The 20,499-nt window shown below is 36.3% G+C and overlaps 1 protein-coding gene across 1 annotated transcript; it reads left to right on the forward strand.

Moving 5' to 3' along the window:
- Positions 1-412: 412 nt before the first annotated feature.
- ASB15 (ankyrin repeat and SOCS box containing 15) lies at positions 413-17,812 on the forward strand. Its single transcript, XM_069462299.1, has 9 exons — positions 413-519; positions 2,034-2,086; positions 2,176-2,307; positions 3,431-3,589; positions 8,827-9,072; positions 10,700-10,871; positions 12,507-13,077; positions 13,602-13,755; positions 17,640-17,812. Exons 1-9 carry the CDS (start codon positions 413-415, stop codon positions 17,810-17,812), a joined length of 1,767 nt encoding a protein of 588 aa, XP_069318400.1.
- The last annotated feature ends 2,687 nt before the right edge of the window (positions 17,813-20,499 follow it).

A 20,499-nucleotide genomic window follows, 5' to 3' on the forward strand; every position in this document is an offset into this window, starting at 1 on the left:
ACGAATCAGGCAGGTGGTGTGTGCCTGCAGTCCCAGCTACTCGGGAGGCTGAGGCAGGAGGATCACAGGAGCTCAGAAATTCGAGGCTGCAGTGTGCTATGATCACACCACTGCACTGCAGCCTGGGCAAGAGTGCAAGACCCTGTCTCAGGAGAAAAAAAAGTTAGAAAGTGCAGTGCAGACACCTAAAGTGTAGGTAATTAACTGTTTCAGCAGTCAAACCATTTTAAGTTAACAAAAGGGACATCATATATATAATGTGGATTAAAATGTTAACTGCATTCATATTTGTTAAATAGGGAAAGGAAAATGCATTTTAGTTTTTAATTTTGCGTTTTTCATGTTAACTCTGTTCTGTTCAGTGTCATTTGCTGATAATAAGAAATTGCCTCTTTCAGAATTGTATATCGCCATGGACACTAATGATGACCCTGATGAAGACCATCTTACAAGTTACGATATTCAGCTCAGTATCCAAGAATCCATTGAAGCCAGCAAGACTGTATTTTATCCTGAAAGGTAGTATTCAAATTGACTATCCTCCCCCAAATTTCTCCATGGCATTCATTTCATTATAAGATAAAATGAATGCTATTTCCTAACTCCTTCCCTAGGAAAACGTTTACCTTTCTTTTCTGGCAGGGGATCTAATGGTTTGACAAGGACCACTGTGCATAGGTTTTAGCATCTGATCTTCCATAAATGTCACCTCATGTGGAAAGCAGAAATAAACTAGCTGGGAAATTCCTAGTTGAATTTTGGTATATAGGATTGCTTATTTTCTAAATTAATATGGAGTCAAAATGAAAATAAGTAGTTTGAATAAATTTGCGAGTACAGTTTATGCAACTAGTGTATAGATACGTAACAGAGATCTATATATTCTAGAGCTTGTTCTGCTACTGACTCAGCTAACCTTTTATAAGTAACATATTACATTTTTGCATCTTTAACATATGAAGCATAATGCTAACTCACTTACCTCATTAGTTCAATGAATAGGAGGAGAGCTGTGGGCTTTTGTTATATATGACAAAGTAATATATAAACCACCATCACGCCTGTAATTATCTACTATCCAAATGATAGGAATTAATAAATTAAAATGTGCATAAAATTGATGGATTATGTAGGTAGGAGTTATTGATTCTAAAACTGCAAAACTAAATTTCTGTCTTGAACAACACACATTATACTTCTGACAAAAATAAAGTTTAAGGCCGGGCACGGTGGCTCACGCCTGTAATCCTAGCACTCTGGGAGGCCGAGGTGGGCGGATCGTTTGAGCTCAGGAGTTCGAGACCAGCCTGAGCAAGAGCGAGACCCCATCTCTACTAAAAATAGAAAGAAATTATATGGACAGCTAAAAATATATATAGAAAAAATTAGCCGGGCATGGTGGTGCATGCCTGTAGTCCCAGCTACTCGGGAGGCTGAGACAGGAGGATCGCTTGAGCTCAGGAGTTTGAGGTTGCTGTGAGCTAGGCTAACGCCACGGCACTCACTCTAGCCTGGGCAACAGAGTGAGACTCTGTCTCAAAAAAAAAAAAAAAAAAAAAAAAAAAAAAAAATATAAAGTTTAGTCTACCTTTACATTCTATTATAATATTTAGAATCTTGTATTATGAAATTTAGTAGTACTTTTGAATAGATTCAGTGTTTTAAAAATCATTGCTTTTGAGCTTTTAAAAAATGAACATATTACACTTAAATTTCTGGTCTTTAAAATTTTTCCCTTATCTCCAATGGATTTTAGAACATTAAAGTTCCCCGGAAGGCATTCACAACCCTAGAATGCTAGCAGATATTTCTGCTTAATAGAGTTTAATAAATTTGTTATGGAATTCCTTGCTTTTATTTAATAAAACATACACAGAAAATGTTCTTAGTTCCAAGGTATCATAAATATACTCTGTATCTGACTTCTAGACAGTTATATTTTAAAAGTAGATAAAATGAGTATAAATTAAAATTTGGGGTTCCTTGTAGTATACCACTGCTGGAAATATGACTTATTTTTATTTCTCTGGTAGATTTGTACCGCTAAGTGATCAAAACAGAAAACTTGTGGAGGCCATAAAACGAGGTAAATGGGTATATTGCCTACAGGGGGATGGATTGAGATTCCTCCTTGCAAAGACAGACATTTGTTATTAATCCGTGTGTTTAATTTAGGTCACATTCTTGAGCTCCAGGAGTGTGTGAAATATAAATTTGCATTGGATGAAGCTGATGATAAAGGATGGTTTCCGTTGCATGAAGCTGTTGTTCAACCCATTCAACAAATACTTGAGATTGTTCTTGATGGTAAGAGGACATAAAACCCCCATGATCAAACCAAAGAAAGAATGTAGAAGCTATATGCGTTTTCAATGAACATAACAAGCAAAGAGAAAAAAGCAGAATAAATGATTAGTTGAAATTTGAAAAAACACAGTACCCCTGTTTTAAACTCAAAGTACAAAAATTAGCACATTTTATGACACTTGGGGCTTATGCTTTTACCAAGGAATGTGACACAGGTTAGTGAGAAGGTATGGTTATGCCAAAAGTTACAAAAAGTTTGTATGTGTCATAAATTAACTGATTCAAATATAAAGCCTTGTTTCTTTTGGCTGGTGAGAATTCTACTATTGAACCACGCATGCACTGTGCTTTTTCCTTTTGGAAGTTGGTTTTTAATTTTTCATCTTGAATGATCTCTTGAGTTAATGGTCTCCACAAGAATATTATATAGTGCAGCAAGATATACTTATAATATTTCTCCTTATATTAATTTTTTCATAATGTAAGCAGTAACAAATATTGTGGTAAATCAACCCAGTGTTAAACATTAATAATAACTTTTATGTTCCAACAGCGTTTTTCACATCTCAGCATCTTACAGAACACTTTAAGAGTGTCCTATCTTTCAACTTTCAATGTTGCGCACTAGCCCTACGTTAGGGAGATAATGATACAGACTTGATAATTAGCTATTCAGCCAGCCAGCTGGAAAACTAGATAGCTAGACAGACAGATAGAGATGATGGTAAGAATCATTTTGACACAATGACACCTTCATTCCCACACCTTCTCATTCCCACACTCACAGACTTCATGTGGCAATTTCAGATACAATTTAAATAATCATACAAAGAGTTGAGAGTTGTTTCACAATGTATTAAGAAATGAGAATCAGCAACCCATTTTCAAAAAGAAAAGCAGTTTGAAACATAGATGTTGGTTTTCTAGCCGTCAATTTGATTAGTAAGTCCATATGCATCTACTTATCCTCACCACCATTTGGTAAACTTTTAATCAAAGTCTTTCCTTTTTCATCGATTGGCTTTGTTCAATCTGATGTATAGAATATTGGGTTATTCTGATTTATGTGATATCCTGTAAATAATTATTTTCAACTTTTCAACATGATGCTTTCACGTCTTAGCATCCTATAAGACACTCTGGGAATTCAAGACCTGTGATGGAGAAACACCCTTGACTTTGGCAGTCAAAGCTGGTCTGGTGGAAAACGTGAGAACTTTACTGGAAAAGGGAGTGTGGCCCAACACCAAAAATGACAAAGGAGAGACACCCCTTCTCATTGGTAAATGACCTTTTTATTCCTAGAAATTTTGTAGTTTGTAACAAATATTTAATAGGTATTTACTGGAAACCACTGTATATTGGCTAAAATTATGTGACCTCGATTGCCTGAGTGCCTTGGTAACCCCCATCTCATCTGTCCTGTGATTTTGTTTTCCTATCCCACAAAGAGGTCAAATGTGAAAGATGGCCACATCCACCAGCACCCAGTTATAGAGGGTGCAATTAGCCAGGAGGGATCTGAATTAGTTTTAAGAAACCAGAGATGCCAATTCTAAAGGAATATTCTCTAGGTAGGGTCCCCCCCATTGCAAGGAGGGTTCCATGGGCAATAGGTGTCCAGGAGAAAGTGATAGAAAGGGATTCCACATCAGAATGATCAGGCCAAACTGGAAGGAAGTAGAGCCAACAGATTCTGAGCACACAGATGCAAAGCATGGCACTATGAGGCGGTTCCCACTGGCACAACAATGGAAGGATGATAAATTTGAAGGTTCATTTATCAGCTTCTTGTCTGTCTTGTATGTCCGGCTATTTGTTAAACAATAAGAATTGGCAGATCTGTAAAAGCAGAGAGAGATGCAATCATGGGCCTACAGATTCCTCATGTGTAAAATGGAAATACAACCCCTACTGTGTAGAATCGTTATAAAAATTAGAGAAAATGCATATATAAAACCTTTCATACATGATGCTCAGGAGAGGAGAGCTGTTGGGAAATTGTACGTGTGTGGTGCGAGGAGGTGAGGAAAAGGAGGTGAGGACTTAAGACTATTCACCAGTAACCACAGAGGAAGGGCATAAAGCACCACAAGCTACAGTCATAGCTAGTTAAGCACCACCACTGAGTCTATTCACAGAGGAATCACTAAAACATTTTTAAACAACCTGAATATTGTTAAGAAAACTTAAACAAGTCACCAACATTAGTAAAATATCTGCATTCAATGGCATGAATCCAAGAACATCTGTGCAACGAACATTTATTGAGAAGTCACATTAAGCCAGATGCTGCGCTGGACAGTTTGGACATAAAGACGAATGGATTAATCTTCCTCTTCTCATAGAGTCTAGAAGGAGAGTTGCATATGATTTAAATGGAGTATTAGTGTTACAAATGCTATTAGAAAATTCAAAGTAAATTAGGAGAATAAAAAAACCAGTGAATCTGTGAAGTTTTCAAAGAGCCTTGCTTTCGAGTTGAGACTTGAGGGATACAGAGGGGATCACTGGCAGACGGGAGGAGAAGGCTGCTAGGCTGGTGTTCTGCCCCTGACAGGACTCGAACTTGTTCAGTAAGAGTGTCATCACAGCATGTGGTCGTCATGGTCTGATTCCTTCCCTCTCATTCTTGCCCCCACGTCAGAGCTCTCAGCCTTCCCAAACTCAGATTAGATCAATCTAATCATTACAGTTAGAGTACAGGCAAATCTTCTGTAACAAAAAACGAAAACACACACACAAAGCAAACAGATAAATGAACACTGACTTAAAGAGAAAGAAGTCATTTCTCTCTCACACATCATCCCAGAGGTGAGTGGCCCAGGGTAGTCAGGGTGGCTTTGCCAACATTACTCAATGCTTGCTCTAATGTCACCATTTCCCAGGCAGCATGAAGGAGAAAAGAGGAAGCCAGAAAGTCCTGACAAAGTTAAATGAACATATTGATACTGAGGAAGAAATAGTACTCCCTGAATACGTTTCAACTAGCCTTTATGTGACAATATCATGATGCTTTTCATAAATAACCAGAACTCTTTTCCTGAGCAGGCTCTACAGATGCTAAATGGAATATGCACCTGTGGGTTTCTTCACCACTATAAATATGATCTGTATATTTTTTTAAAAGCCAGCATAGACCATGTAGTATTTGCAACAACACCTGTGTTATTTCTACAGGTAGTCTTTGGTTTCAGCAAAAAACATCTTTTCAGAATTGTACACTGCTTCACTTTGCAAAAACACAATTATTCTCCACTTGCTTTTCTCAATCCACTTATTTCTTAAAGGAAATTAAGTCGTGATTATCATTCATTTGTTTTTGTTTTGCTTCATTTAAATTTTTCTTTCATGGATAAGGCCCACAACAGAGAACTAAGCATTTACATGCATTTCAAAGTTCCATATGTTCATTTAATTCTCTACTTGAGCAAGATCTAGAGTGTAGGAAAGGAACTTTTATCATTGAGTTACCAGAATAAAAATAGAATTAACATTTGGAAATAATATGTTTTAAAAACCAAATGCTAATATCAAGAGAGGACAAAAGTCTTTGTAAAGGAAATATCCTGGAGATGCTCCCTTACGTCCTCATCATCCACGCATCGGTAGGAGAGGGATTTTCTCGGGTTGCCTTCTTCGGGATCTTTGTTGGGAAACCCACGCCAGGTCTTTTTAAGTTCTATAGGAAAATGGATCATCCATGGCATGTCCTCAGTTTTGTTATGGGTTGCTTTGAAATTTGCTACTCACAGTTCCTTAAGTTGTAGAGGAGAGAGAAAAGAAAAAAGTATTGTCTCTTTTTTTCTGCACAATGTCATTTTTATTTTTCTTTGTCTGATGCTGGCATCTTTGTCTCTATTTATGGAATATCCTTAGTGGACGAAAAAAAAAAATACTTTTGGTTTCTCCAGGGCCCTTCCCTATCAGCCATCTGCCCTTGCCTAGGGTACTTTTTGATATATTACAGTCATGCTACATAGTTACTTGCTGAGTGGTGGATATCTAATTTGTGATGGTCTGACACTTATTAAGGGGTTTTGCACTTGGACTCCTTCTCTACCCACCGCCCGGAGTTAGTATCACCTTTCTCCAGTTGGATGGCCACAAACTTATCCGGGCCAATGGAGCCCCGGCTAGAGAGAAGGCTCGGGGAACCGTCTGGCATGAAATTTCAGCCCCACGGCCCTCTGTTCCTGACAACCGATGCCATTTACTGATCAGTTCATTTTTTTCCTTCAGACAGTTACTTTCTCACACATCAATACACATCTTCTTCACTCCATCTCTTGTTTCAATCTTGTCAAGATATCTCAGAAAAATCTTTTTTCTGTATATTTTATGAGTCAGAAAAACATTCATAGCTGATAATAAATTACATGAACAAAAAATGTGCATCAGAAAAAGAAAGAAAATGACAAATTTAAAATAAAAAGGAAAAGTACCTGCGAATTATACAGTGTTTGAAAGTACCTATAATCTATGCAAAATTCACCATCTAATTTCCTAAACTCTTCAAATTATGCTTGATTTTCTTTAAGCATTACTGTTGAAGATACAAGTTTTAAAATGTGAAAACTAAAGAATTAAAAAATTTCTGAAAAAATTCTAAAGAATTCTAAATTTTGGAATTTTAAATTCTAGAGACTTAAAAATTATATATAATATATATAAAGCATATATAAAATTTTATATATATTAAACTTCAGAAATTTTTAGTTATTTTACTTAATCAGTTATGTTACACCAATATTATGTCTTTTCATTCTTTCAGTCATTTATTGGTTAAGAATGTCTTCATGAGTTAGCTTGGGAGAAGTTTCCCACCATCTGCATTATTATTTCTATGGAAAATGCATTCTTGTTTCCAAAAAATTAAATTAGAAGTGAAGCTTTGATTTTTAAAAAATTATGTTAGATTAAAGATGTCCCATATATGCTATTATTATCATGAAAAAAAGACTAATGTTACTAATCGATATGTTCTCTAAGTCAGAAAAAAGGAAAACAGATCATGAGGGAAGATGTTCATTATTTTAATACATTTTTCTAATTATAAAAAACTGCAGTAGGAGCAAGAAGATAAATGAGGACACATTTCTTAGTTCATTTAGCTCGCTTGATGTGTGCTGTGCAGTAACACCAGCTAGGATGAGGTCATTCACTGTAATTTGAGCTGCCAGTGGCAGATGGGCGATTCAGAGAGAGGCATTTGTCAACAGATTCTACTTTAGACAGTGAGCAGGAGAAAATGTGGAATCTCGCAGCAGTGGGGGCCTGCCTTCCTCCAAAGGAAGTAGGCGAGTTTGTCTTCATCCTCTTATTACACCAGTGGGAGCCATTTTCCTTGCCTTGGCCTTAGAACCTTGTGCATTCTGCCTCCTAGTCGCCCTGGCATGTTCTATGTGGCCTCACATCTCCTCCTGCCTTTCCCAGCAAAGGCCCAGTCTTTGAGTCTCTCTTCAAATAGAAGACAGTACAGACTTCTTCTCCAGACTGTAAATTCCATGAGTGAGAGCCCAGTCTGTCTCTCATTCCCTGCTGTCCACAGTGCCCAGCACGGAGCCTTTCATTTAGCCAGCAGGTATTAACTGAGTGAATGCATGAATGAGTGAGTGGGGACTGAGTGAATGTAACTGTATTTATCTCCGTTTGCTGCGGGTAGTACTCGCCCTGATCTGTTCCCTATTAAGATTTTACTTATTGACAAGAAAAAAAAGTTTTACATCTTTCATAAGTATTTACAGCTAAATGGAGACAATCTCTTAATAATCCAAAACGGGAAAAAACTTTTAACAGTGTAATTTGAGCTATTAGAGACAAGCAGAGAGGGAGAGAGACATCTGATTTACTGAGCCTCTTAAATTGTACTGTACTATCTGCCACTTCACCTGTTTAGAAAAGCTGACCTGCCTAGATTCTAAACAGTCCTGTTGATAACCTCCCATTAAAAGTATAGGAAAGAGAAGTTCATGTAATACTTACTGCTATCTTTGGTGGAAGAAAAAACCTTTTTCTATGAAGGAAAACTTGGTAAACATTATTTACTCATGTGACTCCCAGATCCTAGGAGTGATAAAATGATACTACTAATAATTATTATTTACTAAGCTCCTATTATATACTGGGTACTGTACTAAGCATTTTATATACATTATTTAATTCATACAACCCAACGGTAGATGTTATTTCCATTTTGTTAGTGAAGAAATGAAAGTGTAGAAACAGTAAACACGTCATCCTTTTCTAGTGATGCACACTGTTTTCCATGAAACTCTTACCCCTCCTCCAGATGTTAAAGAAAAAAGAGTATTGTCTTGCATACGTTATACTCCACAAATGGAAATTTGTCTATGAGAAACAGAAGGCATTAGAGAAATACAATATTCTCTTGTAGAAGAAAAGATTATGACTAATATATATTTTAATATTAAATTTGGTTATTAGTCTAATATCTCCTAAAGTATTTGTGGTAATATACTTACTATTGGCTGTTCTTTTTTAAAAATAATTTTCAAGCTGTAAAAAAGGGTTCCTATGACATGGTATCTACTCTGATTAAACACAACCCCAGCCTTGACCAGCCATGTGTCAAGCGATGGTCAGCAATGCATGAAGCAGCCAAGCAAGGCCGGAAAGATATCATAGCTCTGCTACTAAAACATGGAGGCAACGTCCACCTGAGAGATGGATTTGGAGTCACACCGTTAGGTGTGGCTGCCGAGTATGGTCACTGTGATGTGTTGGAACATCTAATCCACAAAGGTATGTGAAAAGGAATTACACTTTCCTGACTTTTGTCCTGCCTCTTGGACACTCCTTTCCTCCTTTCCTCACTGTGTCCTCTTCCTCCCCTGAATGTACTGGGCATCAGACTTTCATACTCAGCCCCATCAATAAGCCCCTATGCCACAACTCAGGTAAGCCCTATATATTGTGGCCTACTGCTTTCTGTAGAAGCAGCCCAATTTTCACATAGGTGATTCCCTAAGGCTTCTCCTAAACTGAATTTCTCCTCATTTTCTACTTACTGATATAATAATTTCTCTCAGCCAGGACTGAAAGGTTGGATTTACCTCTAATTTCTCCATCCCCTTCTTTCCTAAACGCAATCAGCTGCAAAATCCTATAGCATCTCTCTTGTCCCCATTTTTGTAATCCATCTGCCATCATGGTCAGGTCCCTCACATCTTCCCTGGACCACTGCAAATATTTGCTAACCATTCTCTGGGTTTCCAGTCTCCCCATCAGAGATTCCATGCTACATACTGCAACTTGGTTCCTCTCCCTAAAGCACAGCTACAATAGTGTGAACTATTCGAAAAATCCCTACGGCATCATCCTCAATTGTTTCTCCAGGTTTATTATTTACTATGCCCATCTTGTATCCTACACTCCAGACAAAATAAACTAGCAGTATTCCCAAACAAACCTGGCATTCCCTTTGTGTGGGTTTGGTTCAAGTCTTTGCCTTCATCTCTCCAGCACAATTCAAGGTCAATTGCTTGAGATACCTCTTCCCCTAATCGTTTCCTAATTTTCCGCAACAGACTGTGACATTGCCATCCTTTATATCCTCGAAGGATATAACCACAGAACTACAGAACCAGCAGTTAAGAGACCTAATTCCTAAACTGGTTTGGGCCACCTACTCATTGTTAGACCCTAGCCTGGTTAGCTCAACATCTGGTCCTCAGTTTTCTCATCTGCAAATAAAGGCTAGGATCACATGGTCCCCAAGGATCCTCTATGGAGAAAAGATGAATGTTTTTGATCAAACTTTATTTAATTATCAAATAAGCCCTGTGAAATAAGCTGTATTATTCCAATTTAGAGATGGGGCAACAGAGGTGCATAGAAGTAAATGGCTTACCCCCGGTTCTCACATTAAGCAACAGAGCCATAATTCAAACACAGACCCCTGTCTCCTGCATCCTGCCTCCTAGTCTTGATGTCATTTGAATGTCATACAGTTTGTGTTGTCTGATGACATTTTGTTTCATTTCCTCTCTAAGCTCCTTAAGATAGTCAACTTTATTCATCTTGTGGTCACATGCAGTGTTTGTGTACAGAGGGTACTCGATACATATTTGTTGAATTGAAAGAGTGTTCATTATTGTCTTCAAGTAAAAAAGTCTAATGATCCATTTTTCTGAAAGCATTTGCCAGTCATGAAAATTGACTTGTTAGTTTCTCTCATGTTTTTGTGACCCAGAGATTTTCTAATAAAGTGAAGCATGCTGCGTAACTGTCCATTGAAAACACTGAGAACGTAGATGCTCTGAATTCTATACTTTTAAGTCCTAACTAGAAAGGAAAACAACAGGTTGTTTTTAAGGGGGCTATTTTAACAAGGCCAGTTATCATCCTGCCACGTGTTTTATGCTGCCAGGTGGTGATGTATTTGCTTTGGCGGATGATGGGGCATCAGTGCTGTTTGAGGCAGCAGGAGGTGGCAATCCTGACTGCATTTCCCTCCTGCTGGAATATGGAGGAAGTGGCAACGTACCTAACCGAGCAGGGCATCTTCCTATACACCGAGCTGCCTACGAGGGACATTATCTGTGAGTGATAAATTACAGGGTGATCATTTTAAGTTAAAAATGCAAATATGTATATACAGTATAATCACAAGTCTCTCTCTATATAATACCCTCCAAAAATCCAAAGAGAAATAGTCAAAATGTTCACAAGTTTTGTATTTAGATGCTTAGAACTTGTTTGATTTTCCTCCTTCTTTTCATATTCTTATACTTCCAAAAATGAATTTATAGTAATTTTACAAAGAAAAGAAATTCTCTTTTAAAAGGAATTAAGTTACATGAGAATTCTGCACAAGCCAACCAAGAGTGCCTTTCTGTTAAAAAAAAAAATTGTGTTCAGCAAAAAACTACAGAATTTCTAAAAATTTCGCTCTTGATAAAGGATTAAATTTGTAACAATACTATCATTGTTACTACAATTATTTCTTAACACCTCCAGGATTTTATAATATAATGTCAAATATATTATATCTAAATATATTCTTCAATAGAAAAGTTTCATTATGAGTTTAGATTTCTTTACTCCATAGAAATGGTTGGATAGATTTTTAAATCACAAAATATGCCATAATGCACACATCAATAGACGTCTAGAATCACTATATTAAACTACCCACCATGAGAAGATGGTTGCAGTCAATTCCATATATTTTATAAGTTGAAAAACTTTGAAATACTTAGGATATGTAGTTTTCAGTGGCCACATTGGCTAAGTGGCCAGTGACGTATAATTGATGCTAAGTGACATGTTGTTAAAGTTTATCTGGATTTACTCCCAGTGTTCATAAATTCACACATGGTAGCTCTGAATTAGGCACAAGAGATCAAGTTATCCTTGCTTGTGGCTCTCATACATGTCTAGTTGGTTAGTCAAGTGTGAAATTTACAACGATTTATCACATGTACTTAGAAACATAAGCTGTTATCTCAATTGGACAGATGTAAGGTTGATGGAATAATAAAGACTCTTCTTTTGGCTAATAATTCAATTGCAAGTTGTATGAAAGCAGACAGGATGTACATGGCCAATATTAAAAAAATATATTGCTTAGGAATCAGTAAAAGAGGAATAATTAATGAGAAACCAAGAAGCCTAAATTCTAGACCACCTCCACATCTAACCGTGTGACCTTGGACAAGTCATTTTACTTCTCCAGACTTCATATTAACTTCTTCAGTTAAAAGAAGCAGTTGGACTAAATTATATCCAAGGTCACTTCCACCTCTCACTTTCTATGATTCCATAATTCAAATGGTCAAGAATATGAAGCATTCTTCTATGGCATCAGAAAGGCTTGCTTTTATATTTTTTATTAAATAGCGTCGGTTGCTTATGAAAATTGTATTGCTCAGAGAAGAACTGGAAAGCGGAGAGGGTTCCTGAGGAACCAAAGTTCTAGGACCATTCATATAAGATCCAGCATGTTTCCCAGGAATATTTAGAATAGGAAGATAAATCTAAATTAAACTAAATCACACTAAACTAAATGTTAATAATAGCTTGATGGACAAAGATTATTTCAGTATAAGGTTATCTAGTGAAATTAAGGGAAACTAAATAAATTGCCTTCACTTATTTAGTGAGGAAGCTGATTTTTTCAATTTCTTGGTTTTCCTTATGCAATGTGGATATTTGACTTTTTTTTTTTTTTTTAGTGCACTGAAATATCTTATCCCAATAACATCCAAAAACGCAATTCAGAAAAGTGGGCTAACACCAATTCACTCAGCAGCAGATGGACAAAATGTACAGTGCCTAGAACTGCTCATTGAAAATGGTTTTGACGTCAATACCCTCCTTGCTGACCACATTTCCCAGAACTACGATGATGAGAGAAAGACTGCGCTATATTTTGCCGTTTCTAATAATGATATCCGTTGCACAGAAGTCCTTCTGGCAGCGGGTGCAGATCCAAACCTGGATCCCCTCAACTGCCTACTTGTGGCAGTGAGGGCCAATAATCATGAAATTGTCCGACTGCTTCTCTCCCATGGAGCTAATGTCAACTGTTACTTTATGCACGTGAATGACACTCGTTTCCCCAGTGTCATTCAGTATGCCCTAAATGACGAGGTAATGCTGAGGCTATTGCTGAATAATGGCTACCAAGTGGAGATGTGCTTTGACTGCATGCATGGGGACATCTTTGGAAACTCCTTTGTGTGGTCAGAGATAGAGGAAGAGGTACTGCCAGGATGGACATCTTGTGTGATAAGAGATAACCCGGTGAGTTACATCCTTTTCTGTTTCATATTGGGTCATCATCCTAACTCTTACAAGCCTTCACTCATTTAGGGATGTTACAAGAAAGGAAAAATCAACTGTAATTTTTAAATTGTCCTTATTCTTGAATTTTTGTTTACAGTGCTATGGGGATATAAGCATAAAGCTAGCCAAAAAAAAAAAAAAAAAAGATATTGTTTATTCTTCTTGAATTGGAAACTGAATGTAGAAGAACGTGAAAACTTATGTGCTTAATCATTAATGCTTATTTGGTGGAATATCAGGGCTAGGTGGAAAGAAGCGTGATTCTTCCATGTTATGTTGACTACAATCACATCAGAGCCATGCATATGTCTTCAGGGCTGATAGTTTCACAGAAACAAGCAAGCAATTTATTTTTCATTTTTGTTCATTATAAGGAGGGATCTTTTATTTTCTGTAAAAGATAAAGAGTAATTTTATAACAAAATTGAGTGTTTATGTGGTATATTAAAGTACACTAAGTTAAATTTTATCAATTCTCTCAGTTTTGTGAGTTTATTACAGTTCCTTGGATGAAGCACCTGGTAGGCAGTGTTATTCGTATATTGATAGATTACATGGATCATGTCCCTCTGTGTGCGAAACTGAAGTCTGCGCTAGAAGTACAGAGAGAATGGCCAGAAATCCGCCAAATACTAGGTAAAAAACAACAGTTTTGCCTACAATTTTTTTATTAAAAATGTATGTGGGAGAAGTTTCTTAAGGTCTTCTTTAATACTTTTTCAGTGCTACTTTATTTTCAGAATTATCTGGGGTTGTTAAATCATCCTTAACATTTTTTTTGTTGTAAAATATTTTTTTGTTGTTTTTTTTGATATTTTCCAACTCTTTAGTTGTATAATGAGTAATACTACATCTATATTAACATTCTGACTAGAATTCATTTTTTGAAAATTAATTTCTATAAATATCATGCAATATGTAGTCTGCAATCAATCTCCATGTGGGCAGGGATCTGTTTTGTTTCTTTTTATAATATATTTTCAAGGTTTAGCATAGTTCTTAGTAAGCAGTAACTACTCAATCAATACTTATGGAGTAAATGAATAAATGGAAGGGATTAGAATTATCCTTTTTGACTTGCTTTCTCTCAGGTCTTTATTGATATAATCTTACCATCAAAGATTTGTGTTTACAGACAGGCCATTGTGTATTCTCTAGAAGAAAGTTTAGTTATTGTGAAAATGAATCATATTATAAAGTCTGGGTGCAGTGGCTCACGCCTGTAATCCTAGCAGTCTGGGAGGCCGAGGCAGGAGGATCACTCGAGGTCAGGAGTTCGAGACCAGCCTGAGCAAGAGTGAGACCCCGTCTCTACTAAAAAAAAATAGAAAGAAATTAGCCAGACAGCTAAAAATATATGTAGAAATATATATACAGAGAAAAAAAAATTAGCTGGTCATGGTGGCACATGCCTGTAGTTCCAGATACTAGGGAGGCTGAGGCAGGAGGATCACTTGAGCCCAGGAGTTTGAGGTTGCTGTGAGGTAGGCTGATGTCATGGCACTCTAGCCTGGGCAACAGAGTGAGACTCTGTCTCAAAAAAAAAAAAAAAAAAAAAAGAGCAACAGAAAAGTATCACAGTCAAATCCTATATAGTTATTAAAGAAAAAATAGAAACCGGAACAGAATAATATCCCCACAATGAAAACATCAGAAAATCGCATTCTTAGAACAGATCAATATTGAAAACTTCTATTTCAAAAAAAGCTAAACAGTATGAGAAAAATGATATATGACATGAAAGAACATGAATCAAAATTAGAAAAATTCAGAAATAAGGTAACAGAACTGAAGAAAGAATTAGAAATAAAAAGAAAAAATTAATTTCAAATATGAAGAGTGAACTAGAATGAAAACAAGAACTAATAACATCTGGATACCAGATAGCAAAGAAACTCTTAAATACTTCAAGAATCATGTCAAAAGAAGTCAGGAACCAACATGAAGAGAGTCCCACTGGCCAAAGATAGGACAATTTAAGTTTCAGAAAGGATAATTACTTCAATGAGTTGAAACCTATCCAATATGTTTAAATATATGATATTTTAAAAACTGGTCATCTCCAGAGAACAGTAGAAGATCAACTTATTACCTTGAAAATTGGCATAAAAAGCAAGATTTAACTGTTTGTTCTGCCTTACCTATATGATTTGTGCCATTAGTAACCAAAGAGTAAATGAGCAAAAACATCCTTAATAAAAATATTACAAATAACAAATGAAAAAGAAATTATATAATTAGATTCACCATTTTGTAGCTGCCACTTTGATGTAATATAATTATATCAAATTATATTATTTGGTATAATTAGATATCACCGTTTTGCAGTTTATCCCCAGTAAACTAAAGTATATAATTATTGAGCATCACCAGCTGCTAGTATCACATTATGCAGTCCCCAGTGAAAGGACACAGCAGCAGCTAAAGTTTGCCAGAGAAATCAAACCTGAGTCTGATCAAGTCCCTGGATCCAGCTATCAATTTGCAAAAAGTAGAGAAGACAATGGAACTGCACCGTGAAAATGTAATCAGTAAAATTCAGGTTGTCGGAAATGACAGGGCATTTGGGTTCTTCAAAAATTAATTGAAAGGACAAGAAGAGGGTGCAGAGAAGAACCTGCAGATTAAAAAATATTTAAAGGATATAACAAAATTTTAAAAGAAATATTGTCAATACTATATAATGTAGGGGTAGTGCACTTAGTGAAACTTTGAAGGAACTGATTACTATACAAGTCAGAAGAGTAGTTACTTATGGGGGAAGGAAGGGGTGATGAGTGGATTGTAGAGGAAATTCTAGGGTGTCTAGCAAAGTTCTGTGTCATGACCTTGGTTGGACTTTGGAGGTAGCTAAAGATGTTCACCTAATCACTTATAATAACTTAGAAAACTATATATGTGTGTAGTTTCTCTATCTGTATTTTATTTTGCAATAAAAATATTAAAGTAGTTTGGATATTATAACTAGGAAAAAACTCAAAGGCTTAGATAAATTAATTTTCCAAAGTTATAAACAGAAAAAGCAAGGATTTGAACCCTCGCCTGTCTTACTTAAAAACACAGACTGTTTCTATAATTCCATACATAGTACTCCTGTCATAGAAAGAATAGATTTTGCTTCTAAATGGGAATAATTGTCCACATATTTTTATTGCAAAAGAATCACTAATTCTAATGACTTTGGAAAGGCAATCCAAGTAAGACCGAAACCAGGGAATTTTTGTTGTTTCAGTCATACGTTATTGCAACCAGACTCAAAGCCAGTTTATTGCTATGAGCACAGTTAACCACTGGATGTCAGGATTCCTCCAGGTATCTGTATGACTATATTTGTTAGGGAAAAAAAATAAAATAATTTTTTTTAAAAGATGGATTTTTTCCCTACCTATTATGGTAATAGTAGTGTTGCCTTAATTTTTGGAAAGCATTGTTTTAATTTTAAAAAGAGTAATTTGAATGCTTATAATATCAAATGTAATAGAAATGTGATCACATTTATTATTAAATTGAATGATAGTTAACATTTATTTAGTGGTTACAATGTGCCAAGCACTTTTCTAACACTTTGATTTAATATGATTTAATCTGTTTACTCTTTAAAGAACCCTGTGAGGTAGATACCATTAATGTTATCCACATTTCACAGATGAGAATACTATAATAAAATCACAGAGTTAAGTAACTTGCCCAAGGTCACACAAATACTAAGTGGCAGAGTTAGGACTGAGTCCAGAACCTACATCCCAAGCCTGTGTGCTATGCTGCCCTTTCATTAATTCATATTTCTGGTATAATATATCAATATATTATAGATCTATATAATATAGATTAAGAATTGAAAATAAAGATTAACAACAGATATTTAAATAATGTTAGTATACTTTTTTGAAAATATGAAATGTTTAGACATCAGACACTGGAAACAAACTTCAGATTGAACCATGGACAAAATGGAATCACTTGCATCAATATTTCCTGGATAATTATTCATCAGAAAGATTTTTTTTTTTTTTTTGAGATACAGGTTCTCAGTATATTGTATGGGCTAGAGTGCAGTGGCTATTCGTAGGCATAATTATAGCACACTACAGCCTAGAACTCCTGGGCTCAAGTGATCCTCTTGCTTCAGCTTCCATAGTGGCTGGGACTATAGGTGTGTGACACCATGCCTGGCTTCTATAATACTTAGTTCTAAAAAATGAACAGGTTATGTGAGTATTTACTTTCTAAAATCAAGTCTATTCATTCACTTAACAAATTCTAGTTGAATACCTACTATGAGCCAAACTCTTCCTGGCACAGAGACAGGCTAAATCTCTGCCCTCATGGAGTTTACATTCTAGTGGAATGGTCTAAAATACTTAATTGCAATATGAATTTCACTTAAAATCACCACTTCCTAAAGCACACATACATGTTTTTCAGAAGGACATTATTCATGTTATTCTAAAACAATCTTAGAGATCAATCCACTAATATATTTTTTTTTAATTTTTGCTTGTTTTCCTCTTTCATTTTAGAGAATCCTTGTTCATTAAAGCATTTGTGTCGATTAAAAATTCGAAGACTTATGGGACTCCAAAGACTCTGCCAGCCAACCTTACTGAAGAAGCTTCCTCTACCACCAGCTATTCAAAGATACATATTATTTAAAGAGTATGATCTCTACGGACAAGAGCTAAACTTGCCATAACTTAAAATTAATATTTTAATATGTGGTTTTAAAAATATTTTAAAATGTGATTCCCTCAAAGAATTTTTTGGAATCATTTTGCATCCTTACGTGTATTTAAGTCCGTTGACAATTTTATAGGTGAATCGAATATTCTTATGGGAACATCATGATTTATTTCTTTAAAGACCTTTACGTTTTTAAAGATAGCCAATATTTTGTATTTGAATTACTACTGATTATCTTCATGTGCTACAAGTCTTCAAACTCTCATCAAGTGGCTCCCACAATGTCCATGACCAAGTCTCTATGTTTAAAAAACAAATTAACCACTTTCTCAAACCCACATCTCTTGCCAGTTGCTGACCTATTTCCCCTGTCTTTCATGGCTCCACTGCGTAAAAGAGCTCTTCCTGCCTGCAGGTTCACACACTGTGATCAGCGAGCATCTTTCAGTCCCCTGTCCAGTGGATTCCTGCAGCACCTGACACTGTTGTCTGCTCCCTCCTTGAAATGGCACCTCTTCCCTTGGTTTTCACAGTACCTTGTTTTCTTGGCTCTCCTTCCCCCTCTCTGGCCACTCCGTCTCATAAGCCCACTTCTCTTCTTATGCACTGTTCTCTGGGAAATTTCATCCACCTCCACGGTCTCAATCATTTTGCTGGTGACTACAAAATTTATATCCAAAGCTCTGTTCTTTGTCTCATGTGCTTGAGACCCACGCAGACAATTGGCCTGATGGACATTGGAACACAAAGACACCTCAAATTCAACATGTCCCCGATGAACTCACTACCTTCTTCCACAGAAAAAGGCTTTCTCTTTTGCATTCTCTGGCTCAGTAGTTAGCACAATGATCAATTCAGTTTCCAAAGGAAAAAGCCTAGACGTCAGCCTTGACCACTCCATTTTCCTCAGCCAGTATAACAAATTGCCAAATCCTATTATCTCCTGAAGTCATCTTATGCTCAGTGCCCTGGATTGGGCCCCAAGGCTGGCTATTGTCTCCTTTCTCTGGGATAATACAATGCTGCTTGTCTGGCTTCCTGCCTCTGTCTCACCGTCTCCCATACACACTCTACACGCGGCGTCTCAGAAGGGTCCTTTGCACACCTAGGCAGAGCCTCACTCCTCTGCTTCAGGTCATTCCCATTGCTCTTAGGTTAAAGTCCAAAGTTCTCTCCTGGCCCTTCATGATCTAACTCCTGCCTTCCTCTTTCAGTTCATCTCTTGATGTCTCCCTTTCCTCCCTTCCCTTTAACTATATTAAACACCCTCTAAAAGTTTACTCTTTAAACAGTGATTCCCAGACTTTAAGATTTTACACACTGGTTGTTTTTGCTTAAAAATAGGATCACCTATTTTTTTTAAAAAAAAAATGCCATCTACTATCATCATCATAAAAGAGGGGCCATTTTAATGCCAGAAAATAAGGTAGTCATAAACTTAGTCATTAAAATTGATTGACTTTAGCTTTGAAAAGACTTACCTCACTGTCCTTATTCCCCCATTGATGGGCGAAAATTTCACGGTGGCTGGAAACCACTGCCATAGAATAGACCACGCTCTTACACCTCAGGGTGTTAGCATTTCCTTTTCCCTCCACCTGAAACACTCTTCCCACTTTTTCTGCTCTTCTTCACCTGATCAACTCCCTCTTACCCTGCGGGTCTCAGCTGAGCTATCACTTCCTCTAGCTGGAAGATCCAAGCACAGAGCTTCTCATGCAGTGTTATAAGCCTACGTTCCCGTCTGTCTTCCTCACTGCACTGCCAGACTGTAAGCTCTGTGAGGGCAGGGTCTGTGCCTGTTCTATTTTCCAGTGCTTTTTCAGGGCCAAACACATTCCCTAGAGAATAAAGAGAGTTCAATAATTATTTGTTGAATATACTGAATGTTATATAAAACCCAGACAAAAATAATCGGTGACCTCATGGTAAAATAATAGTTTTGAATTTCTGAATTAGTTACGTGATCTTCGTAAGATAATTATTTAAATTCATTATTCTCAGCTTTTAATAATGTATTTTTCTTATATTTATTTTTATCTTAAGAGTTACCATATTCTTTCAATGGTAATACTTCACTGGTTTGTACATTTTTCAAGTTGTGTTTAGCTTCAGTTACCTTTGAAAGATAAATAAGTATGGGGGAAAAAAACCTGTACAATTAAGGCTATAATTTTAACCTCTTATGTTCCGGAGAGGATATATTTTATATAAATTAAACTGTAATGTATTTAATCTCACCTGTAATGTTTTGTGTAATTTTATGATTTCTGTTTTGCTCTCTTAATTGTGATTAAAATTTACTGTTACCTAAACATAGTGCTCTAATAAATAAAAAATAATAGTGAAGATGTAAGTCTGTTGTATGACGCTTCAATACGCTAAATCTTTGGCTTTTTCTGTGATGTCTTTTTGTGTGAATATATTCAAGAAATACTTGGATAGAAAGAAATGACTTAACTGCACATGCTGTGGGTTTTAAAAGTGGTTCTTATGGCATTTGTGAAGCAGGAGAAAGAATGTGTCTTATGAAACCGAAGTAATTGCTACATCCAAAACAGATTTGATCTTTTGCTCACCTCATTTTGGACTTTTCTAGCAGTGTTTTTATCCTTTTGTTTTGTTTTGTTTTGAGACAGAGTCTTGCTCTGTCACCCTGGGTAGAGTGTAGTGCTGTCACGGTAGCTACAGGCCTGCGCC

Source organism: Eulemur rufifrons, chromosome 29 (assembly GCF_041146395.1).
Source record: "Eulemur rufifrons isolate Redbay chromosome 29, OSU_ERuf_1, whole genome shotgun sequence".
NCBI classification, from domain to species: Eukaryota; Metazoa; Chordata; class Mammalia; order Primates; family Lemuridae; genus Eulemur; species Eulemur rufifrons.